Source organism: Sorex fumeus, unplaced genomic scaffold, assembly GCF_029834395.1.
Source record: "Sorex fumeus unplaced genomic scaffold, SorFum_2.1 ptg000030l, whole genome shotgun sequence".
Lineage (NCBI taxonomy): Eukaryota > Metazoa > Chordata > Mammalia > Eulipotyphla > Soricidae > Sorex > Sorex fumeus.
In genome coordinates this window covers 9,198,449-9,223,067 of record NW_026606087.1, presented here as the reverse complement: position 1 = coordinate 9,223,067, position 24,619 = coordinate 9,198,449, and the positions used below count along the sequence as shown (strand labels likewise).

The 24,619-nt window shown below is 54.0% G+C and overlaps 1 protein-coding gene across 3 annotated transcripts in view; it reads right to left on the bottom strand.

The window, feature by feature from the left end:
* DENND2B (DENN domain containing 2B) overlaps nucleotides 1–24,619 on the bottom strand; it is a 198,761-nt gene that overhangs the window by 14,266 nt on the left and 159,876 nt on the right. For all 3 annotated transcript variants that reach the window (XM_056116022.1, XM_056116023.1, XM_056116021.1), the window contains 10 exons: nucleotides 22,011–23,234; nucleotides 18,347–18,483; nucleotides 9,149–9,300; nucleotides 7,188–7,403; nucleotides 6,219–6,315; nucleotides 5,694–5,738; nucleotides 4,577–4,761; nucleotides 3,155–3,264; nucleotides 2,891–2,960; nucleotides 100–177 (listed from right to left, as the gene is read on the bottom strand). In XM_056116022.1, the coding sequence (XP_055971997.1) occupies nucleotides 100–177; nucleotides 2,891–2,960; nucleotides 3,155–3,264; nucleotides 4,577–4,761; nucleotides 5,694–5,738; nucleotides 6,219–6,315; nucleotides 7,188–7,403; nucleotides 9,149–9,300; nucleotides 18,347–18,483; nucleotides 22,011–23,234 (2,314 nt within the window). The remainder of the gene's footprint in view (nucleotides 1–99; nucleotides 178–2,890; nucleotides 2,961–3,154; nucleotides 3,265–4,576; nucleotides 4,762–5,693; nucleotides 5,739–6,218; nucleotides 6,316–7,187; nucleotides 7,404–9,148; nucleotides 9,301–18,346; nucleotides 18,484–22,010; nucleotides 23,235–24,619) is intronic.

The following is a 24,619-nucleotide window of genomic DNA, read 5'->3' as shown; positions in this document are numbered from 1 at the left end:
TGGTTTTCTCATTTAAGCTGGCGACGGGTACTCCTACGGGAGTGAGTTCTCCACTGGGGGAGGGGGGGCGGGGAGGGAAGGAAGCCTGAGTTCTCTCACCTTGGAAAACAAGCCGAAGCAGCCCAGGCGGCTGATGACACAGTAGACCTCCGGCAGCCGAGGCCCCTTCCCGCTTGGCTGGAGGAGAGAAAGGGAAGAGACAGAGACATAGAAAGTGTGATTACAGCATCTGGCTCCTTCACACAAGGAACCAATGACTAAGGGCTGCTCTTGGAGTAGAAGATGACTCCAAGGCTCTGCTGAACCTCTGCTCCGCAAGCCGCCCACCCACAGGCCCCCACCTTTTCCAAGGAGGAGATGCACCTCTTCAAGGGCAGGCTGCAGCCTCTGAGGGCACCCAGCTCTCAACGCCAGGCTCCTACCAGACTCTACTCTACCTCCCAAGGGGTCACGGAGGGGGGCTGGCAAAGGGCAACGCAGTTTGGCAGGAGGCTAGAGAGCAGGTGTGTGGACTGACATTCCCAAGGCGGGGCCCCGAGGGACACAAAGGCCAGGAGAGTGGCCTGGATCCTTCTGTCTCCAACAGGAGCATTCAGCAAAGAGCCTCCCCCCTACCCCCCGGCTTTTCTCTCCCTTCCTGTATACGTCTCTGCTCTTGGGAGGCAGACTGGAAACAGGTGAGGAGAGCAAGGTTTCATCAAACAGCGCCCAGCTCTGAGTCCTGGGCTTGGCATGTTGCAAGAGGTTCCGTTTATTCCCATTTTACAGATGAGCAAACTGAGTTTCGAACTAGGCAGCCATGGCCCAAGGTCATGTTCTCCAGAAGCCATGGAGGTCTGCTGTAGACTCTAATGATCTGTCTTAGCATGAACACATGCTGCCCTCTGCCAGGGCAGAAGGGAAAGGAACTCCTGGGGAGAACGAGGCATGCTGGAGAAAAGGAGAACAGAGAGAGCAAGGGGTGCCGGGGGTGAGGCACCCCTTGCGTGGAGAGCTCCCCAGGCAGAGCTCCCCCAAGACAGGTGGGTGGAGGCATGGGCTTCTGTTGCGTGGGGCAAACAGGGCTGTGCAGCGCCTCTGGGCTCCTAGGCCGCCTCTGGACTCCTAGGCCGGGCTGCTGGGGGAGGAAGTCGGGCAGCAGGTGCTGGCCCCGCACACAGGCCGCTAAGCAAATGCAGATGGGACTATTTCAGTCTCCAAACCTGCTGGCCACACGTCACAGATCTAAAGAGAAGGCAGAATGTGCTTTTGTCCATATTAGGCCTGAAACTCACTCTGTCCCTCTCCCCCGCCTCCCCTAAAGCCCCAAGTGATTAAATCAAGTATGTGGGATTTGGGTTAGAATCATTGTGTCCAATCTGCAGGAATGCCGAGCGAGTGCCAGCCCCCTTGGCAGGGCCCCAGCCCAGGCCCTCTCGGAGCAGCCAGGACAAACACAATCTCCCCTGGGGGCAGCAGGCCCGCTGCGGGGAGCAGCACGCCTCGCTCCTTCCGTCCCTCCGTTCCTCGGTGACTCCAGCAGAGGTGGCCTTTGTGCAGCCCCATCGGGTCCAGGTGACCCTGGGACATACTGGCTGGCTCCCCACCCTACCGCTGGGCTGCTGCCCATCCTTCAGCCCCCCCTCACTGGACATTCTACACCCACGGATCCCTTCTTCCCACACGGCCCCGTGAAGCAATCCAAGAGAACCAGGCTTGGCGTTCAAAGACTGGAGTCAATCCTGTCCTTCACTGTCTGTGTGGCCAGGGCAGGCCATTCCATCTCCGCGTCTCTTGGTCTTGTTTCCCATCTATGTGAGCTACAGATGAGACATACTAGCAGTTCCCAGGCGACGGTGAGGTGTCAAAGAAAATGACACACTGTGCATCTAGCCGGGAACAAGACGCATCTTCTTCTAGACTCTGGCGAGCGCCTCAAGGTTCGGATTCACCTAAACCATCTTCACCTGCCTTTAGCACGGTTCCTGATCTCAGGGTCATGGCGAGTCAGAGTGAATCAATTTTTGGCCCAGCATCCTTCACTTGGTGTCTCTACTATACAGTACTCTTACCTTAGAGCCCTCCTTCTCCGCCCCCAGACTGACACCTAAGGAGCCTTCTCCCACGAAAGCCTGAGAACCCAAACACATGGTCAACGACTCTAGCCAACAGTACCCCCGATGAGCTGCAGGGGTTGTGCAAGAAGGGTCCAGGCTCTGGGCCCTGCATATGGGGATCCCTTTGCCTTCCCCTCCACCCCTGTCCCTGCCCCAGGGGGTAGGCAGAGGGGGAGGCCTCTCTCCAGCACGGCTCACTTTGAAAATATCCCCCTTCACCAGACTCCAAGGCTCTCTCCCAGAATTCTGCCAAGATCCTGATCAGACTGGACAGGATTTCCCCCTGTTTCTTGGGGGAGGGAGAAGGGGTCAGATATGAGGGTCTTAAAGGCTGTCCTCCACCCCAGTCGGATGTGCACCCACATAAAGCAGGATGACGGGCTCCTACAGTCTGGGATCAGTAATCAGAGCCCCCAAAGTCTTAGGAAAATGAAAAAGTGTAAGAAAGCTAAAAGATGTGTGATAGCCCCAGAGAAGGTAGTCCACTCTCTCTCCTCATTGCCAATAATATTGATCCTGAGGCCCAAACAGGGAGATGGGGAGAGAAAAAGGAGGGGATGGGTGGGGGAGGAGGGAGAGAAGGAGATCAGAACAAGAGGAAGTTGGTGACCTTCAGGAACATAGGAGTCTACAGCCATAACACCCTGAACATGCCCGATCTCATCTGAAGCTAAGCACAATCGGGCCTCGTTAGTACTTGAGCAGAACACAGGATTCCACAAATCTCATTGCAGGACATGCAGCAGACGAAAACAGCCTGGTGTGCCGAGGACGGATGTCCTGGCTGTACTCACCAGTAGGCGCCTGCAGTAGCCAAAGCGTCTGCTGCCATCTTCCCCGGTCAGCATGAAAGAAAACGTTTCACTAGAACAGGGAGAGGTCTGGCATCAGGGAAGTGTCAGAGGACCCGGGACACAGCCCTGAGAAGAGGGCCTGCCGTCCCCGGGGTGGGGGGTGGGGGGCGGGGTGCCAGGCTGCTCTAGGGGAGGAGGTTGGGGCCCACTGCTACGGGCAAAAAGGAGGATGTGCCCCCTTTTCCGCCGCAGTCCAGGCCTTACCTGGTATACTCGGACACCGGGAGCCAGTCCTTGGCATCAGGGAAGCAAAACTGGGGGATGGCCTTGAGCCTCTCCTCGGCCTCCCGCATCTGCTTGGTGGGTCGGTCCAGCTATGGGGAACAGACACAGGGACAGAGATAAACTAGAGAAGTCAGGGGACCGAGGGCAGGCAAGATGGCTAAAGCATCCCTCCCCAGAGGGTCTCAATGGCAAACCAACCCTGGCACTTCCCAGCAACCCCTGCCCCCTTCCCTAACTCTCTCAGTGAAATCATGTGCCCGTGAGTCACCAGAACTCAGGCAGTGCACGCCACAGAAGCACTACTCTATGGGCCTTGGCGTCATGGGCTGGGCTATCCTGGGAAGACAAAGGAACAAGTGCTCGGGCCCTGCCCAGTCCAGTGAGAAGAGCAAGAGGTGCCACCGAGGAACCAAGCAGGAAGAAGTGACAGAGAGACTGTGCAGACAAGGAGGTTGCTGTCCTTGGAGCAGAGAGCCAGGAAGGAAAATGGGCACTGTGGAGAGATGAAGAAATAACAGTACAGGGGTAGCAAGGGCAGGGGCAGAGAGGTACATGCCAAAGGGGTGTGTGCCCACCAGGGAAGACGACTGTGTGTATGTGGGAAAATGTGTGTGCGTGCGTGTATGTGCCTGCGTGCGTGCGTGTGTGTGTGTGAGAGAGAGAGAGAGAGAGAGAAAGAGAAAGAGAGGGAGAGAGGGACAGAGAGGAAGAGAGGTAGAGAGAGAGGGAGAGAGGGAGAGGGAAAGATGGAGAGAGGAGGAGAAGGAGAGAGAGGGAGAGAGAGGGAGAGAGGGGGAGAAGGAGAGAGAGGGAGAGATGGAGAGAGGGGGAGAGGGAGGGAGAGGGGAAGAGAGAGGGAGAGGTAGAGAGAGGGAGAGAGAGAGAGGGAAAGAGAGGGAGAGAGGGAGAAAAAGGAAGAGGGAGAAAGAGGGAGAGAGGGAGAGAGCGAGAGAGGGAGAGAGAAAGAAGGCAGGTGAGGGGAGGGCGCCAGCAACTGCTAGCGGGGAGTGACTGGGATCCTTTTGGGGTAAGGACGATGTTATGAAATCCATTATGGCGATGCTGCTACAATTCTGCGAACAAGCTAAAAGCCACCAAACTGTTCACTCTAAGTAGAAGAATTACACGGGGTGTGAATTAGATAGAGGCGGGAGTCATGGGGGAAGTAGCTGGGGTGCTTCCTTGGCACGCCCATCACCCCTGGGGAGTCCGGGCTTCAGTGTAAGCATCCAAGAGTTGCTCGCACCCTCGGCACCAGACACTGGCCGGACTGGGGGTGACCCCCGCTCTCAGGGGCCCAGGTCAGGGCTGAGTGGCTCTGGCAAGAACAGGACGTACAGCTTCCCCGAGGGGCCTTCTCTGAAGAGGAAGGCGGGAGAGGACGGCGCGGGGCAGCCTCACCTTAGGGAACTGGTAGGAGACCTCGGGGAGGTAGGTGTTGCGGGACGGCTTCTTCTTGAGGGACACCACCACGAAGTACTCGAAGAGCTCCCGCTCCTGCCACTCAAGCAGCTCCAGTTCCAGGGTCCGGTAGCTGGGCGCGCGCTTCAGCATCGACTGGATGTGCACCAGGCGCTGCGTGTGGGCTGTGGGCACCAGGGCACAGGGTCAGGGGCACGTGGCTGGGCTCTCACAGATGTCGTGTGGGACCCCGCCACCTGACTCAGAGCTCCGGTCTGTGGCCCCACCTGCGGGGCCACAAGTGGTCGGCACAGCGTGGTTTGAGAAGAAAGGGCAGGAGAAGGGGCCTCAGTATGCCAAGGACTCAGACGTGCCCTGAGACCGGAAGCTGCCAGCCAGGGCCTCCTGGGGCCTCCAGGGGCTGAGGTAGGGCCTAGAGGACCACAGGTGCCAGGACACCCCACAGCCATGACTGAGTGGACATCGAGAAGCTTCATGCTGGGCCCCATTGGAGTCCTTGGACTTGAACCCTTTGATTTGTCCCCAGGCCCTAATCCCCTTGCCTGGGGGAGTGGCAGAGAGGGGAAGGAGGGGCCTCACTCCCCCTGCCCCCCCCAACTTGAATCATAAAGGATGATAGGGCAGTGCTTCCCAGTGGAGACAGAAGACATATTTGTTCAAAGCTCCCAGAACGTGAACCTTTTCTGGATGCAGCAAGAAGGTGGGGAGATGAGTGGCCTCAGAGTCCCCAAGGACCAATTTCCTTAAACTGTGGTACATTTCTTGCAGTTTATGATCTTCTAAACCGATCTGAGCCTCCAGATTCAAACCCTGGGCCACACAAGCCTCGCCCCCATGCTCAGGGACTTCGTCCCGGCAAAGTATGGGCTGGCCAGCACCTTACACATTAGCAAAGACATGAGTTCAGACACGAGGGCGGGCGAGGCGTGCGTGGCTGTGGGAAGAGGTTGCTCGAGAGGCTGCTTCCGGGTCCGGCCTGGCCTGCTCCAGCCTCTCCAAACCAGGAGCACCAGGGACACGTGCAGAGCACGGAAGACCGAGCCCCTCGAGCCAGGGCTGAGAAAGGGATCGGAGCTCTTGGGGAGCTGAGCCTCACCTTTGAACCTGTCGTCAGAGTCGCTCTCACTCTCACTGTTCTCATCTGGAAAAGGAACGGCGAGAGGGGATGCTTGCTGTGCCGCCCACCCTTGGCACACCCGTCTCTCACATCTCTACCCCTCCTCTCAGAGGGAGGATTCTGCTCCCCTGGGGCTCCTGGCCCGGTCAGAGTCCTTCCCTCAGAGCTGGGACTGCAGGGACTCATCACCTGTGCATCACTTCCCAGTCTGAGCTGGCGACCGAGCCCCGCAAGGCTGGACACACGAAACAGCACACAGACAGCAGACCCAGTAAGCGTGCCTTCCATGTTGCAGAAACAGACTCCCACCTCCCTGCTCCAGGCTTCCAAGCCCTGGTCTGGCCACCTCAGGTGGTTTTGGTCAGCAGGGTCTCAGCTTCTCTGCTCTATGAGAGGATCTTTCACCGGCGCCCCAAACTGAAGCCAGCCCGTGCCCACCCCCCACCCCTTTCCTAACAGCCCAGGGCCCCAGATGCCTGAAGATGCCGAGCCGTCAGGGTCTACCTCTCAGGGACGCTGTCTCGATGCTGGACATGGACAGCTTTTTCAACCTCTTCTTGCCCCTCTTGGCATTGTAGATGGAGTTAATTCTTTGGACAAGCTGGGGAGAAAAGCGGGGAAGGTGAGGTGAGCCAGACACCAGCTGCCCCTACTTCTAAACTAGCTGTTCATCGGCCTTCAGTGCCTCAGGGCGTTAAGCTTTCTGCCCTCCCTACTCCGAGCCCTGCATTCTGACCCCAAGCGCAGACTCACTGGTCAGGCTAGAAGCTGTCCATCCACCTGGTCTCCTCTCGGAGTGGTCGTCTGCCCCTAAGACATTAAACTTAGCTCCCCAGAGGAAGGAACTTGATCAAAGGAGACAGGATAGGAGCTCCTGGGTCCCCAGAGTCACTGAATCCACCGAGACAAAGCTTCTCAGATGCAATAACAGGAACAAGGATTCTAGCCTTTCCCCTCTGGGCTACAGCCTGGGGCCCTGACAGGAAGGATCTAAATTCCCAATATACCCGAGCATTGTTTGCAGGCTAAAAATACCATTTGGCTAAATCCTGCTGCTCTGCACTAGAGATTTGGGCTTGGCTGCCTACGTGTGCAAAACTCTCAATGTTCAAGCGCAACCGTGGGGCAGACCCAGGTTTGAGTGGTGGGTCCCAGCAGCCTTAGAAATGTTTCTATGTGCAGTCCAAGGCCACACTCATTGATGGGGAGGTTCTCAAGAAACAGGTTTCCACCAACCCAGCCCCAGGCAGAGGCTCATCCATCACTGCCCTAATACCCAGGTACTATTACCCACATATACCAACTCTGCTGATTGGAAAAGGGAACTGACCAGGTGAGAAAGAAAAGGGCCAGTGCAGGACGGGAACTCCAAATTCATTTTCAAGTTGAGGATGGGGACTCAGCAGGAGGTGGGCAGGAGAAAAGCCCCCCCTGTGGCCGCCTGCCTCCCCCCAGCCCCAGCAGGGCAGCTACCTTGGGAATGCGGCGGGCCCGGCGGCTGGACAGGAGCTCGCTCGTGGTGCTGAGGCTGTCCTCGTGCAGGCTCGAGGGGGAGGACGGGAGGCTCAGCTGGGCCAGCAGCAGCATGTCATCGTGGCTGTGCCTCTTGGGTAATCGTGGCAGGCGGTGGCTCTTCCTTTCTGACCAGTTTCCGCTGCGCAGGGACTGGCTGCCGGGTTTCAGGGAGAGCTGGAATGGGAGAGGACAAGGAGAGGAGTCACCACAGATGCCCTGCCGGGACTTGAGCACGGAGATTACAGGCTGGCATCCCTGGCAACCGGTTCCCCCTGCACCTGGAAGGTTTCCCTCACTGACGCTTCCTCCTTGAAGGCCTCAGCAGCTGAGCAGCAAGCAGGCTAGGGTTGGCAACTGTTCCTCCAGAGGAAGCGTAATGACGTCTGCCAGGAAACTGTAGAGCTGAGGTCAAGACAGCGGCTGCCCTCTCGGAGACAAGGAGCAGGCGAAGCAGGGGCTGTGGGAGCACCTGCGATGCTCTGGGCAGGGTCTCAACTCTCAATTTGTGTTTTTGAGCCCATACCCGGTGGTGCTCAGGGCGTACTCCTGACTCTGCTGAACTCAGGGATCACATTCCTGATGGAGCTCGGGGGACCATATGGGGCACTGGGGATGGAACGCAGGTTGGCAGCTACCTGCTGTACTATGGCTCCGACCCCTCCAGTCTGCCTGGGCTGAGGGAGCTGTCACCCCACTCAGCTCCCAGAGGCCACAGTCCACAAAACAGCCTGTCTGGGTGTTCCTGGCACCTGGCTCCGCTCGCCGCTCTCAGGAGAACATGAGGACTTGGGATCTGAGCACCGAGGCGGAGCAAGACTGGTCTCACTGTCCCTTGGCTCCCTAACCCCAGCCTGTTCTACTTTCTGCCTCCTCCCAGGTAGGGTGTGGTCCTTCGACAAAGGCCCTTCCTCAAAGGGGGTCTTGTCGTAGAAAGGGGTGTGCCTGCTGCAAATGCTGCATAGCCTCTTCGACACTGAGCAAGCCCTTCTCCCACCCCCACCCTGTTTCCTCTCCCCACCCATCAGACTGTACACACTCAAGGGAAGCCTGTTTGAACACAGCACATTCGAAAGACAAATCCATCACACAAACAATCACGTCCTCATAGCCAACGTTACAAAAGTCCCAGACCCCTCCAACGGACATGGGCATTTAGAGCAGCCCGGGTGGGAGTGGGGAGCAGCTCCATCTCCGGCCTCCAGTCCCCCTACAGGAGGCAGGATGAGTAGTCTTTGACTTTACACCTTTCGCCTCACTATATTTTAATTATTATTATTTTTTTGCCTTTTGGGTCACACCTGGCGATGCACAGGGATCCTGCCTTTGCACTCAGGAATTACTCCTGGCGGTGCTCGGGGGACCATATGGATGCTAGGATCGAACCCGGGTTGGCTGTGTGCAAGGCAAATGCCCTACCCACTGTGCTATTGCTCCAGCAACTCGCCTCATTATTTCTGTTTTGTTTTTGCCTCCTATCAGCCCATTCCTTGGAGCTTCACTTGTCCCCTGCAGCAGGAGTGGCGCAGACACCTGGCCAGCTCTTCAGATCTGCCGCCTGGGCTACAGGCCTCCCTCCACGGGCCGCCTCTGGGCCTCAGAATGCAGGATTCCTACGCAGGCCATGCACTTCCCGTTTCCCACAGAAGAGTCGTGTCAGGCAGGAGAATACAGGGTTGGGTCTTGGCTGAGTTGAGCAGCTCAGAGGATGGGCAAGGAAAAGCAGGACAAGATGCCCCAAAGAGCAGGTCTTGAGTCCTGCTGGGCCTGCCTGAGGCAGAAGTCCCCCCCCCACACACACACACAGTGCTCTCTTCTGAGACCACCGCCTTGCCACGGTCTGAAGTGGGCGGCCCTGCTGGGTCAGGCCCTGCATGCGGTCCTCATGCACCCCAAGGGGCAGTTGCCAGGGCTGCCGTTACCTGTGTGGGCGGGCTGTTGTACTTCCGGTCCTGAGGACTCCACATCCTGTGCAAGGAGTCCAAGGAGTTCTCAGACAGCTGCTGGGATTTTCGGCCCGCGCGTCGGCTCTTTAAGTCCACATCCTCATAAGGATTCTCCTTGGGCAGATCTCCTGCAGAGGGGGACAAGTTAGAGAAGGGGGGGAGAAGGGGAAGAAGGAAACACAAGCACTTGCGCACAGACACACACACACACACACACAAATAAACAGGCAGGATTCTTGTGAACCAGAGAGAATGGCTTCTGCCTGGCCCCTGCAGCTCATGAGTCACACAGCTGCCTGTCTGCAGCCGAGAAGGCTACACACAGATCCTGGCTCAGAGTCCAGAAGCTGCGCCCCCCACCCCCACCCCACCCCCAGCTCAGCTCAGCCTCGTCTGGCCTCTGCTTTATAAATTCAGGATTGCACAAGCCTGGCTCGGCCAGCCCTGCCTGTGCCCGGCTGAGGAGAGAGCCAGCGGCAGGCAGCTTTCCCTGGCTCCGGGCCCGCTGGGCCAAAAGCCCCGGAGACACAGTTCAAGGTGGGAGGCTCTCAGAGGCCACACAGCTGGCCTTCTCCTGTTGTTCCCAGAGAAGAGGAGGTCCCCCTACTGAGGATGGGCCCCAAGAATTTCTGAAGACCCTAGGGAGAGAGGCTTTCCCGGGGCCTCGCTCTCACCCTACAGTTCCACAGTTTTCAGAAAGCAGAGGCGTGCTCGGGCCCACGGGGGCCACCCCAGCATCAGAATCCTGACTGGCGAGGAGGAGATGCTCACTAATCATTTGTTCAAAGATCTTCTTGCACTCCAGGGAGAGACTCTTTCTTTCCCCTACGGCTGACCTCAGCAGAGCGGGAATGGCCGGCACTGCCCCTCTGGAATAAACTTTCCTGCTGCAATTCAGAAGAGGTGTGACAGGCTGGAGTCCGGGCCAAAGGGATGGAGTGGGAGGGGCTTGGGCTTCTCGAGTCTCATTTCTAAACCAGTGCTGGGCAGTAGGCGCTGAGTAGAGAAACCTCCAAACACAGTTCCTGCACCTCTGCTCCTAAGGGAGGCCCTCCACCCCAACTGCCCCCTCCCCGACACAGTTACCGTAGATCATGAGCCAGGTCAGAAAGGGTTCAGCCCTGCAGCAGACTTAGCAGTGAGTGATCCCAGCCCTCTGCACCTCTCTCCCCTGTCTTTCCCAATATTTTGGGATTTGGGATTTAGGTACCAATGAAGAGGGAGAGCAGAGAACCCTGGGCTTCCCTCTGTTTGAGCAGCAGGACTGACCTCAGATGACCCACTGACCTCCATGCCTGCCGCACAGGTGACCCTCACACCCCAGAGGAGTGCAGGTGCCACTTCTCAGGGGCATCCAGAAGAAAGAGCTACGGGATCAGAAACAGAGGCTGCTGGGAAAGCTCACTTCCTAGCGGAGTGCTCAGGAGACAAGCCAGTCCCTGTGTGATTGTGAGTTTCTTCACTTCCAAAGCCAAGATTTCCCCCATTGGTGACATCTACTTACCACTAACATGGCAAACCACAATGAACTTAGGAAGTGCCTTTGGAGAGGTGTGAGCAGAGCAGGCAGAGGGGAGAGGTGTGAAGGCGAGATTTCAGTCACAGCTAATTAGACTGCCCCCCCACCCCCCTCCCCCACCCCCTCGGGAGCACGACCAAGCTCTACGAATGTATGAGTCAAGGGCGCAGGGAGAAAGCATTTGGGACTGGATGGAGTGAGTCGCCACACCACCGAGTCCCCAGCAGTGGAGCAGACCTTTTCCTGTAACACAGTCATGCTATAAAAATGACTTGTCTCCATTCCAGAGCCCTGACTAAGCAGAGCTGGCCCAGCCTCCCTGCCTGAAAGCCAAAGAGTTCTTCAGGCATACCCTCCATCTTTCCTGCAGCCCACCCCACCGCGGGCACTCAGGCAGGAGTCAGACCCTCTGCTTCCTGGTCCCTTGCCAACGTGCCCCCTGACGGTTTTGGAGAGGGCTAAAGGACTGGAAAACGCGAGGACACGCTCTTCCTGATCTGGGGCAACAGGGGCAGAGTCTCACTGTGCAGAGTGGGACAGGACAGACATTTAAGCCAAGCTCAGCAAATCCAAACTCACAGGGGCCAGATGACTAGCCCGAGTCCTTCCTGCCCACCCCCAAGCTCCAGGATCACCTGGTCTCAATTCACTCGGATCAAAGTTTGTCCAAATCCTTGATGTTTAGGGATGAACAATTAATTGTAGTGATGGAGAGTTCTGTGCCCAAGTCAGGTGTGTAGCAGAAAGCTGGTCAGTCCACTAAATGATAGCAGACAAACACACCTTTGTTTCTTAATACGTGCCCTGGGAGCACGACCAAGCTCTACATACGTATGAGTCAAGACGCAGGGAGAAAGCATTGGGAATGGATGAAGTGATTCGCAACACCACCGAGTCCCTAAGTGGAGCAGACCTTTTTTTCCCTGTAACATAGTCATGCTATAAAAATGCTACAAAATATCTCTACAAACTATCAAATGTCCCCTGAGCAAAAGGATGGATAAATGAACGAACGGATAGATGGATGAAATGTTCCCCCTCTCATTAAGAACTATATTTGAGATACATGTTTCTAAATGTACATGTATGGAGTACCACAGATTGAACTCAGAGCCTCATACATGTAAGGTAAGTGCGCTACTGCTGAGCTACATCCCCAACCCCTAGATGTTTCTAACTTTCAAAGCAAATTTCATTTAATTATTTATTTTTGAGTCACCAAGAGATACAGAGTTACAAAGCTGATTATGGTCGGGTTTCATCTAAACTTTTTTAATAGCTTGTAAGTACGGCCTGACATGAGTCCCAAGGTGAACCTCTTTTCCTCCATCTTTCCTAAATTACTTCTTTCCTTCCTCGGAATTAGACCTTAGAGCATTCATACAAAATCCAAAGCACCAAGATATAGGGAAACTGGGGTCCAGGGAAGTCACAGGTGTCCAAGGCCGGTGCACCTCTTGGACAACCTGCGTGAACATAGTTGGCAATACCAGGTTCCTAAGACAAGTACTTCCCCAGGGAAGTAAATCTCAAAAGAGCCTCAATTGCCTGTTCCTCCCTCTCAGCCCTTACTTGAGACTCTTTCTTCTACAATGTTTTACAGGCTCTCTGATACAACCAGGCCACTAATCACTCTCCAGGAAATAACTCCTGGCTCTGGCCCAAGCCCCACCTCCCCTATCTTAGCCAGCTCCCTTCCATGGCCTGAGTTCACCTGCCACTCCCAGCTTCCTTAATTTATTTCAGAGGCCTCCTTGAGCTATATTCCAGGGACACCCCAGTCACCTCTCCAAGGAGTAAGGGCGTCCAGGGATGTGTGGAGATCAAGCGAGTCTCAGACCTACTAAACTGAACCTGTTGGGTGCAAACCAGCAGCTCAGAGCGGGGAAGGGAGAGGGGCTGGAGGATGGGTTCAGCAGTCCCTCTGGGGCTGATGGCTACTACCAGGCTGGAGAGCCCAGGGCCAAGACAAGCGGGGCCAGGTGGGAGACAAGAAGGCAGGCGCACCACAAGTTTCTACCTGCAGACCAACCCACACAGCTTCCTGCAGGGGGAGTGGAGAGGCGGATGCTCTTACCCCAGACCCGGCTCTGCCCGGCCTCATCTTCTCAGGCCCAGCCGGGGAAGCCAGAGGTCTCAATCCTTCCCAGCTTTGCTGATGAGATACAGTTGGGCAAAGGCATTGCCCAGAAAATTTTTCCTTGTCTATTTCTGGGCCATATTTGGGACTTACTCTTGGCTCTGCACTCGGGGGTCACTCCTGGTGGGCTCGGAGGGCCATACGGGGTATTGAGGAAGGAATCGGGCCAGCCGTGTGCAAGGCAAATGCCCTGCCCACTGCCCAAGGAACAGGACTCCTTGGGCCCCCAGAGTTTTCAATCTGTACTTTTTAAAAAGGGGCTTGCCAGGGCCCAAAGTTATCACACTGATTCTCTTGGGGAAAGAGCCCAGCTCCACCCAGCCCTGCCCCCTCCCCCACAACCCCCAGCAGCTCTGGCTGTTGGTTAGCCACATGTGCCAACCCCCAAGGTGCACACACTACTGGAAGAACCAGTTCAGGAAGGGGGGTACATGCTGAGAGTTTCTCCAAACAATCCTAAACTTCCTGGACCACACCCTGCGGCCGGCCAGCTGGCTGGGAGGGCCCTGGGTCTGCAGTTTCCCCTCCCCAGCCCTCCACAGGCTCAAACCAGCTGTTTCTCCTGCTTCTCAGCTCCTCCCCTCCCTCAGAGTGGAGAGGGGCCAGGACAAGGCCCGGAACCCCCATCCCCTCGCAAGGCAGTGATCACAGATGGCTCTGAGGGACAAGCTTCCCCACACCCCCCCCCCACGGCCCGCAAGGTCCCCACCACCTCTTCACTGCGGTCTCTGCTGCAGGTGCCCCAAGGCCCCAACTTTCCCAGGAGCAGAGGCCCAGAAGGCTGTGCAGTGACGCTCACTGGCCCTATCCCCAGGCTGCATCTCGCTCAAGTTCCTGGAAACCCTCTCCCGGCCTAGCTGGCCGATGGGAGTGGGAATCTGCAGGAATGCGGCCCCAGCTCCTCCGGTCAGGCGCCGAGGCCACTCCACATAACTCCCTAACAAGCTGCTTCCGTGGGTGCATTTTTAAAGTGTCAGGCTTAGAATGCAAACGATCATAAGACTCTGTCGAAGAGCAGCATCTTCCTAGGGCGCCTATCAAGCAGGACAGATGAGAATTAACAGCCCCAGGAAGCAGGAAGGCAAGTTACTTGAACACCCTGGATGGCAAATTAGCAGGATAAACCCCTGCCCGTGTGGAAGCCTCCCCCTTCCAGTTCCCAGGCATCATGCCTAGAGTGGGCGGGATGGAGGCTAGCAACACCGCCACCACCCTCACCCCCGCTCTTGTTCAAGTCCACCACTCACCGTGAAGATGCTAATCTCTGGGCTATTGGAACCCCAACCACCTACTGACCAGGGCTCCATTCCAGTTGGAGGTGCCCAAGAGGGATACCTGGGATGTGTGTGCCCCCCCAGCTCCATCACCAGCCCCCAAACAAAGCTCCCTCTGTGTCCATGTAAGCGAATGGAGCCCAAGAGCCAACTAACCCAAGGGGAGCCAGACACGCCCCTAACCGTGCAGTGCAAAAACTGGGCCAAGAACGGAGAGAAAGAAAGCCCCTGGGAAGTCAGACTCAACGGCCAATTTGACGCAAAAAAAGTGAAACTGCCATTCAGAGTTCAGCAACAAGGGTCTCCCCACAGTCTCTAGGGGGTCAAATTCTTGGGCCTGTCTCCAGGGAAGGAGAAAGGGGTAAGAGAAAAAGAATGTCTCCCTTGTCTGTTTCCCTCATGGTTCCCCACCAGGTTCCTGTGGGGGAATGAAGGAAGAAAACAGGCCTCGGGCACTGAACTACCCAACCAGACTCTGAAACCCACCCCTGCCCCGGGAAGGCTCAAGCAAAGCCCAGGGGGCGTGGCCACGCTCCTACCCTCTCTACCAGGCTCCAAAACTCCATAAGCTGGGAGAGAACGCACCAATTCCAATCATCCCAGACCAGCCTTCTCCAGTGTTGGCATATCCATCCAAGAAGCATACCGGTGCAGAGTGAGAGAGAGAGAGAGAAAGAAGTGCCTGCCATTGGTGGCAGGAAATATACACTGGTGAAGGGATGGGTGTTGAAACATTGTATGACTGAAACCCAATCATGAGCAACTTTGTAACTCTGTATCTCACAGTAATTCAATAAAAAAAATAATAAATAAGTATGGGGTTGTGGTGCTGCCAGCAGGACAACCTGTACCTGCAGGGCGAGTGCATCAGCAGCCTGATGGTGCCTTCAGGCTTCCTGATACCCCAAAACTGCCGCCATGCCTCTGGCTGGACCCAAAAACTCAGCACCAAGTTTCCTAAGTAATTAAAAGGCCAAAAGTTAGTTATGTGGGAGCCACACCCACAAACTTCTTCTGGCTCAGCTATACAAACTCATTTATCAGCCCTGCTTCTCAGACCCATAAATAAATCTCTAAAGAGATCAAAAGTCTCAGTTAATCTCGGACCCGCACAAGGCTGAACAAACTGGGGTAAATCGGAGGGGGATGGTTAGCCTGGTGCCCACCCACGCAGAACCTCCCAGCAGCAGTTTGGTCCCACGATCCAAAATTACCACCATGCCCCTGGTCGGACTCCATGGTCTCAGACAGACCTCACTGAGATATAATCTGCTGAAAATTTGGGCATGTGGGTTTGGTGACTGAAATCTCCAGGTTTCTTGGGTTCAGAATGGGCTACCTCCCCCACCTCCCTGTACTTCAGAAAGTCTCAGCAGTCATGTCCACACCCAAAGCTACCACCCAGTTAAAAAACTACTCCAGCCTTATCTTCGAATACTCTGAACAAACATGGTGATCTGTAAGTACCAGCATTGCAAACTATAATGCACAAAAGTGGAGAGAGAGAAAGAGAGAGCGAGAGAGCGAGAGAGAGAGAGAGAGAGAGAGAGAGAGAGAGAGAAGTGCCTGACTGCTGTAGAGGCAGGCTGGGTGAGAGGTGGGGTGGGGGATGGTGGGAGGGAAACGGGACATTGGTGGTGGGAAATGTACACTGGGTATTGGATCACTGTATGACTGAAACCCAATCATGAACAGGTTTTTGTTTATGAGTTAGTGGTCTATCTCACAGATATTCACGGTCACGGTCACGGTCCTCCCGTTGTTCATCGATTTGCTCGAGCAGGCCCAGTAACGTCTCCTTCTTGTGACTTGTTGCTACTGTGTTTGGCATATCGAATACATCACGGGGAGCTTGCCAGGCTCTGCCGTGTGGGCGAGATACTCTCGGTAGCTTGCTGGGCTCTCCGAGAGGGGCGGAGGAATCGAACTCGGGCCGGCCATGTTGGCTGCGTGCAAGGCAAACGCCCTACCCGCTGTGCTATAAATTTTTTTTTTTTTTAAAAAGTAGTGTGGAGCTCATGCCAGTTTCAGTCAGCTTAATCTATGGCTGAATAAATAGCAGTACCCCACATTTTAAATAAATAAATAAATAAATAAGAAGCATCCTCACTATTCCCGAAATTTGCTTCCTCACACAACATCCCACAGTGACAGAGAAATAATTTCCTCTTCCCAGTGAGGTGACTGAGGCCCAGACACACATCCTTCTCTCTTCCTCTTCTCTCTAACCTGACCCAAGAAGAGTCCCAGGACAAGCTCCCAACAGGCAGCACAGAAGGGCTGTCCAAGCCATCTTAGAGAAGAGACTAGAGAAGCCTTCTCTTCTCACATAGCTTGCCTCAAGACCAGAAAAACCAAGGGCACAAAGGTGTGTCTTTTTTCTCAGTGTTGAGGGGAAAGCCTCCATCTCACATATTTAGCTGTTCAAGAAATTGTCATGATCTTCCCATCAGGATCTGAGTTTGCATGGCTGTAAACCAAATGTCCTTCCTGGGGAAAGTGGGCTTACACAGATCCCACCGCTGCTGTGAATCCCTAGAACGAGGGGCCCAACAAGGCAGGAGAAATGTGTGGTACCCAGCGTTCAGCTCAAATCAGGGAGTAGAAAAGCAACTCTTTCTAAGGCCCCTCCCTCAGTCTTACTGGGGCCCTCCCAGTACGGCCACCTCTCCCTCATGTGTTGACAAAGACTGTTTCCCAGTCTTGAGGCCTCAGACAGAGACAGAGGCAAAGACCAAGGCAGCCAAGACAGGAGTGAGCAAGGATATGGCACAAAGCTTCTCCTCTCCTCAGTGCCTATCCTGAGGTACAAACTGAGCAGAACTGAACCTCCCACTAAAGAAAGGCAGAATTAAAACGAAAACCAATAAAAAAAAACCAACCTGGTTTATACCACAGGCATTTGTTGATCCTAAAATTCAAGTCCTCCCACTTGCCACTTGCAAAAAGACAATTTTCCATGGTGTTTGGCATTTCTGTCCTGAGCAAGACTTCTGGGCAACAATGCCAGACGAACTTTTCCAAGATGTTTATGGAATAAAAGATATAGATAGTTTTGAAGTTTATAGATACAGATAAAAAGATGTAGATGGTTTTGCCTTAGAAGATATATAGTTAGGGCTCCTAACCAGATAGTATCGTCTGCTTGTGAGGCAAAGGTTGAGAAAGTTTGCTAACAGAAACTTGAAAAGAAGTTGAGGATTCCTAAGAGTCACTGTGTGTACTCTGTGTCTTCCTCCCCATCTCTCACCCTCCTGCTGGCTCATAGGAGCTGGGAGGAGGGGGACACCAAGGGAACTTGATCATGCCATAATTAGTTAAGTCCTTCTTTTATAATATAAGAATCTTGGATCTTCAATAAACACCTACAGCACTGGGGGAGGCTACACTTGCATGCAAGAACCCAATCTGAGATGCTCTAACAGTTCTTGAAAGAAAGGTAGGACACACACACAGACACACACACACACACACACACGGTCAGTCACTGTGCAAGACATATTAATAAACATCCTATCCACCTAATCCTAATAATAATCTTCTTGAGTGCTCTTACTATGATTGCTATTGCTGCTATTAATATTAACACAACATCATTTTGTAAGGGAAAGTAGAGCCCTCAGAAAAATTAAGTGATTTGCTTGAGGACACACAGCTAGTATAGGATTCCAAAGCTTTCTGAAAAGAAAAGAAAGGGATGAAAAAGTTTTACCCTTTATGTGGCCCTAGAAGCCCATTAGGTTTCAGTTTGTTCAGTTCATCCAGATTCTTAAGTGCTCGGCCTTTGCTAATAGGGTGTTTTCTCTGATGCCCACTTTCTTGAAGAGTTCCAAAAGTTGGTGGAGAGAGAGTAGTTTAAAGGTTAAGATACATGCCTTGTTCGTAGCAGACCCCAGCTCTATCCTTGAGACCACACGGTCCCCTGAGATCACTGGGTAACAGCCCTGGAGACCCCCAAGTACCAGTGGGCAATGCTGGGGTGGCCTGGGGAAACCCTAGCACCACAGAACCCAAGCAACACTTCATCCTTGGGCTTGTGCATGATCCCCTTCCTCACCCCCCATCCAAGTCAATCACTGAGGCTGGCTTTCAGGGTATCTTAAGCATCACTTTGGAGGGGAAAAATGTTGGACCATGTGTGCCCACAGTGAGCGAGATGTAAATCTGTGGGTGCCTCTTCTGCTCCTGTTCTGTAGCAGCCTTCAGAGGCGAAGCAGCATCCACCCTTTACCACTGCTTACCCACAATATCTTCATAGGCATTCTCTTCTAAAGTGCTTTTGGATCCAAACTTGGGTTGGCTCTCAGTACCATTCTCAGTGGGAGAAGAGGGGTACAAGGACTGGAGACTGGATGCATCCTCAAACTCAAAGGATTTTCTGTGGACAAGAAGAACAAGAGTCATTCCAAGTGACCTAGTCTTGCTACCTTGTTGGGGAATGGCCCTGGGCAACTGCTAAAATAATAGGTTCTTCCCTTAAACCACCTATTCAGCGTGACACCCAGCTGGATCCAAATTTACCAGCCAAATGAAGAGATAGATGGTCCCAAAGGCCTAGCCTGGATGCCTGCAAATAATCCCCATAACAACTACCACAGATGGAAAGGACTATGTCTGACACTGTGTCAAATGTTTCCAACGTGTTCTTGCTAATCCTCACAAGGCTGCTTCTAAGCATTGTGTCATTTCACAAATGAGGAGACGGAGTCTCTGTGAGGTTAAGTGAGAAAGGCAGAATTCACCCAGGCAGTTTTATGCCAGGGCCTGAGCAACTGACTTGAACACTCCAGGCCCTGAAGAATATCCTCCTTGAGAAGTAACTACTTTCACCACTATAGGAATTGAGTGCATACTGACCCGGGTTGATTCCTCTGTCACTCTCGGAGAGCTTGGCAAGCTACCGAGAGTATCCCACCCACATGGCAGAGCCTGGCAAGCTCCCTGTGACATGCTTGATATGCCAAAAACAGTAACAATAAGTCTCACAATGAAGACGTTACTGGTGCCCACTTGAGCAAATTGATGAACAACAGGCAGACAGTGCGACAGTGCTATAGTGCTACCAACTTTCTGCACCTTACATCCACATCTGTATCCTGGCAGAGGCTCCTGTCATTGCGCTGAGTAGCTCTTACGTGCCTGACACTGGACAGATGATGTCCAGGCTGATAGGGAGGGTTCGGGGAGGGTGAGGAGCTACTGTAATGGGTTGTTTGCTGAAACGAGAAGGGCTAAAACCTCAAAATGAATCCCAGTATTCCTGAGCTAGAAATAGGACCATCTACATCCCAAAGCTGTTGCCAACCACTTCTCCTCAGCTAGTCGCCTGCTCCTTTCCAGTCCTCACCTAACCTTCCCTCTGCGGTTGAACTTCACAAAGGCCCTGCAGCCTTTAGCTCAGATGCCCAGTCAGAGTCCCCCCCACTTCTCTCCTCTGCTGACCCTCGCTTGTGTCCTCTCCCTCTCCAAGGCAGCTTCCAGCAGGTTCCTGGGGAGCGAGAGGGAGGAAGGCACAAAGTAAATCCTTCTTTCATCCACTAGCATCTTCTCCCCTTCTGGGTAACATTAGACCTTTTAGTCAACAGAAGTGCTTTCTCTCTTGTTTAATAATAAATACCAACTCCTAAAAGTCCTGGGGGCCAAGTCAAGGATGAAAAGTGTCCCAACGGGTTACATCTTACTCTCAGCTTGCCTGGCTACACTGCAGCACCCACACAACCAGACTTCGAGTGTGGCTTGTGCCTGAACCTCTGCGACATATCTGTTCCTAACTTCAATGATGGCCCTGGCAGAAGCTTTTCAGGTTCCTGTGAGGGATTCCCCATTTCCATTGGCCTTCCAGATGCCAGAGACACTCAGAGGTTAGCTAGACAGTTCTCTCTCACTTTGCACTTCCTAAGGACTCAATATTGACAAGGCACAACCACACCAACCATTTCAAGTTTGTCATTCCCCAAATCTCTGTTCTTGGCTCAAACTCCTGAACCAGTTAAATATTCAAGACTTCGCTCTCATTAATAAAACACTTGGAGTCAACACTTTACACTCTCCTCAGTCTACAAACACCAAACATGTTCAGCCAAATTATCCTTGAAAATCCCTCAGAGACGTAACATAGCGAGGACCAACACACTGTCTTTTGTGAAGACTAAAAAAGTCCGTTTCTGAGTCAAGTTTTTTAAAACAAATTTCTTTTGCTTCCACTCAACACTAATAATATCCAGCTTCTTTTTTTAAAAAAAACTGCAAAGCATATAAAATGTAAGAATCACACCTGGCACAACAGATACTTACCATCTCATAGTCCACAGCAGTGGAAAAGCCAATAAAACAGTCGCACTTTTTGAACTGTTTCTTCCGCCCACCCCTCCCCCCAGTAGAGGTTGAAATATATGCAGTTAATTCTGACATGAAGTAACTCCACCATATATGGTATATGGGTGCAAACATTTGATATAAATGTGGAGGAAGATATGTATAACTTGTAGGTTCGTGTACTTGTCTGCGCCCCTTTCACTGGGGGAAGTGCTTTCCTGCTGTTCTAAATTTAGAACGGAGAAGGCTTTCCTTGCTCTTTAATCCAATTTAGATGTTCCTTCCTCGGGCTCTCCGTATCATCCTACACCTCATTCCACACTGGAGAGCAGAGTAGCGCAAACCACACACTCCCTGAACAAGGACCCAGATATTCTTTGCCTCCATGTGCCCCCAAGCAGTTCAAGGCTTGGTATAGGCAAGCCCTTGATGACTGTTTGCAAGAATGGGAAGGGATGAATATGAACAATGCAAATACTCGTGGCAGGTTGTGAGAGAATTAAAGAATCAGTGAGCACGCTGGGGTGGGGCCCAAATGGGCCTTTCCTTAGCCACAGGCTCTTCTTCCTGACAACTTCCACTCAGCTCCTGGCAGGAGAGTTTCTGTATGAGATGGGATATGCTAGATGGAGACTGAGGCATGAAAGCAGAGTTAAAAATCCTCAGATGAGAGGGGGCTGGAGCGAGAGCACAGCAGGTAGGGTGTTTGCCTTGCACGCAGCTGATCCAGGTTTGAGTCCCAGCATCCCATATGGTTCCCCGAGCACCACCAGGAGTAATTTTTGAGTGCATGAGCCAGGAGTAACCTCCGTGCATCGCTGGGTGTGACCCATAAAATGAATAAATAAAAATCCTCAGATGAGAAACAAATATGGATGCCCATCTGACTGACGGTGAGACTGAGCGAGAGGTAGGAGCACAGGTCTTCCGAAGTGAACAGGTTCCCTGATGACCCTATTTAGATGACTTTTCCCAGCCTGTCAGCTTCCCTAGCCCCAGCGGCTGCAGCTGCGAGTCCCTAAGAAGCTGGCCAGGTAGTCCAGGTCACCAACTATACGTCTGACCAGGAGACCCACTCGAATCTGAGAACAAATGGTTCTTGGACGTGGCCAGCAAGAAGATAAAAATATTCTCACTTTCTTTTTCTTTTCAGTTTCCCCTCTCAGAAGCCAAGGATCCCTTCTCCCTACAGGGTGCAGGTAAGAGGAAACCATGTGTCACTGTGCTACCTACCGCGTGGACCCTGCCTCACTGAATACATTCCTGATGCTGGTGTGTCAGGTCGTCTTAAGGCTAAGATCCCCCATGCCTGCAGGAGACTGTTACTTTATCTGAAAGTGAGGGGGCCCTTTCTGTCCTTCTCCGGATCTTTGAGGACGTTCTGACCAATTCTACCCCACTGGTCAAGTCCAGCCAACACTGCAGGTGTAAGGCACACAGAAGACAAGCACCCCTCCTCATCCTGCAGAGTGTGAAATCGCTTTCACCTCAATCATACTGCTCTCTAGCAGTGCTCGGGGCCATCTGGACAGACTCCAGTTCCCTCCTGCACCCTCTGCACTGCCAAGAATGCCGGGGCTTGTGTTATACCTGCTCTGGGACTTGCGGTGACCACGCGTGTCCTTCTTGGGTCTCCGGGTGACGGGTGGGGCTGGGGTGGAGGGCAGGGGGGGTGGAGCAGCAGGTGTGGGTGAAGGAGGTAGACCATTGCTCGGCTTGCTCTTGGGGTTCTTGTCAGCCTCGTATTCAAAGGTGCGCTTGGGCTTGGGGACGGGGTTCACAGCGGGATCCAGGGAGCTCTTGGCTGGCAGCAGTTGGCAGTCGGGATTATTTCCAGGGGTCCCTGGCTTTGTGGAGCCGCTGCCTTCCCTCTCCGGGGGTGGGCCTGCCTCCCCCCCGACTCCAGTGCCGCCCGCTGCCCGGCTGCCAACGCTCCCGCTCGCGCACCCCTCCAGTTCCTCCAACGTGCCCAAGGCCCCCGGCTGCCTTCGACCCCGGTCTACAGTGTAGCAGCTGCTAGGGAGCTGGGGGAGGCCCCGACCCGGCTGCTCCTTCAGGGCCTGCTCGATCTTCTGGATCCGGCTCAGCACGGCTGAGCTCTCTTTCCGGCTGCCATGCCCCCGGAGGAAGGTGCTGGGCTCACTCCGGCCAGGTCGCTTCTCCAGCCGGTGACCGGAGTCCCGCCCCGGGGTTGCCTCTCCCTCCTCCTCGGTCTCGGGGTAGGAGCACTCGGAGAAAGTCCTGCTCATCCTCCGGAGGCCCTTGAAATCAAAGGTCTTTTCCGAGCCGCACGGGGACGGTGCCACGCTGGGGCAGCCCTCACTGGCCGCCAACTCGCCCCCTGAGCCCTCCCGCCTCTCGCCACACAGGCTCATCCTGGGAGAAGACTCTCGGCGACCTTCCCATGCTGAGATCTTCTCCCGGATGCCCAGGCTGGGGGCACGGGGGCCAGTGCGGTTTAGGATGACGCTCCGTGGGCTCGAGGCCGGCCCCGGGGAGGGTGTGCTCCGGGCAAGAGGGAGGCAGGCGGCAACCCCCTCTACATCCTGGGCCGCGGTGTGGACGTTCTCCTTCCAGTCCCCTCTCTGGCACGCGGGGCCGACGCCGGACTTGAGGGGGCAGAGGGGTGGCGAAGTGTCTGGGGAGGGCGCTTCAGGATTGGGGGGTAAAGGGTCGCAGGGGTGCCAGTCCTTGAGGAGCAGCCGGGAGCTGGAACGGCTCGGGGACCTGCAGGCTGACGTTTCACTGTCACTGAGCGGGTACAGGGGACTCCTCGGGGGGGAGAGCACTGGAGGTGGAGAGACTGACTGAGACCTAGGGGAGAAAGAACAACACAAAAGTGAGGCGAGAAGATTAAATGGTAGAGTGAGTGGCCTGACAGGCAGAGGCACCAGGTTTGCATTCTTAGAGGGCCCAGCGCCTCTGTTTCGCAGGGCCCTTCAGCCATCCCAGTAATGTTCCCTCAAAGCTGTCCTCAAGGGGGGCTGGAGCAATAGCACAGCGGGTAGGATGTTCGCCTTGCATGCGGCTGACACAGGTTTGATTCCCAGCATCCTATATGGTCCCCTGAGCAACGCCAGGGGTAATTCCTGAGTGCAGAGCCAGGAGTAACCCCTGTGCATTACCAGGTGTGACCCAAAACGCAGAAAAAAAATAATAAAAAAGCTGTCCTCAAGGACAGAAACAGCTCCTTCCTACAGTGGGCCAAACACCTGGGCCCTCTCTGCCACTTCATCCTCCAGAGGCCCTGAGCACTGTGTGGAACAGATGCCAGCTCAGGCTACAGCGTCTCAGGAGTTTGCATGTGTCAACCAGGATGTGCGGCGAAGTGGCTAACATTGGTTCTGGGGGAGAAGGGAGGAGGGGAAAACCATCAATTCGCAACACTGATTAAGTTCTGGGGCATACTTGTGCCTGTTACCACTGGCCTTGAGCGACAGTGATACCACTGAAGGCGGAGATGGGGTGAAAACACTCACAACCAGCTCTCAGGAGCTGGCACAGAGCAGCCCCAGCAACCACTTCCTTAAGTGGCCCCAAATCTCCACTCCTCTGCCTGACTCTTGACAGCCTTTTGATCTATCTCCCCTGAGACTTCTGTTACCAGACATGAGATACTGCTCCTCAGCTTACGCCTTGACCAGAATTTGGATCCCTGAAGGATTCAAAAGGATGAGGAAGGCCCCTCGAGAGAGAGCCCTTCCCAGCACTCTCTGAGGTTCACAAAGTGGGTGACTGATGTGGTACCACACCTTCGGAAGGGGCAACCCCTCAAGCAGGCATCAGTCATTTGCATTTTGTAGTAAATATCTGAATCCAGCATGCTTCGGGTTAGAAAGGAATGCTTAACTGAGCACAAAAACTCTTTAAGGCTATGATCATTTTCCCCCTGCTACCTTTCTTTCACAAATTAAAAAATACCAGGTGTGAAAAGGTAACCTATCTCATCCGAGGCTGCCGGGCCAGTGGAGAAGCCAGAACAAACACTTACGCCATAGATATCACCTCCATGAGCAGGATCCATGGCCTTGGTCATCTCTGCGAACTGTCCGGGTCCCAAAAACATCACTCAGCAGAAAGCCCCACAACCCCTAAGCCATGGCTTTGTCTTGAATGACGGGCTCATAAATACCAGGACCCCTCTTAGTCTTTCCTGCTGCAGCATTTCTTCGAGGCCAAGGAACACATATCAAGTTATT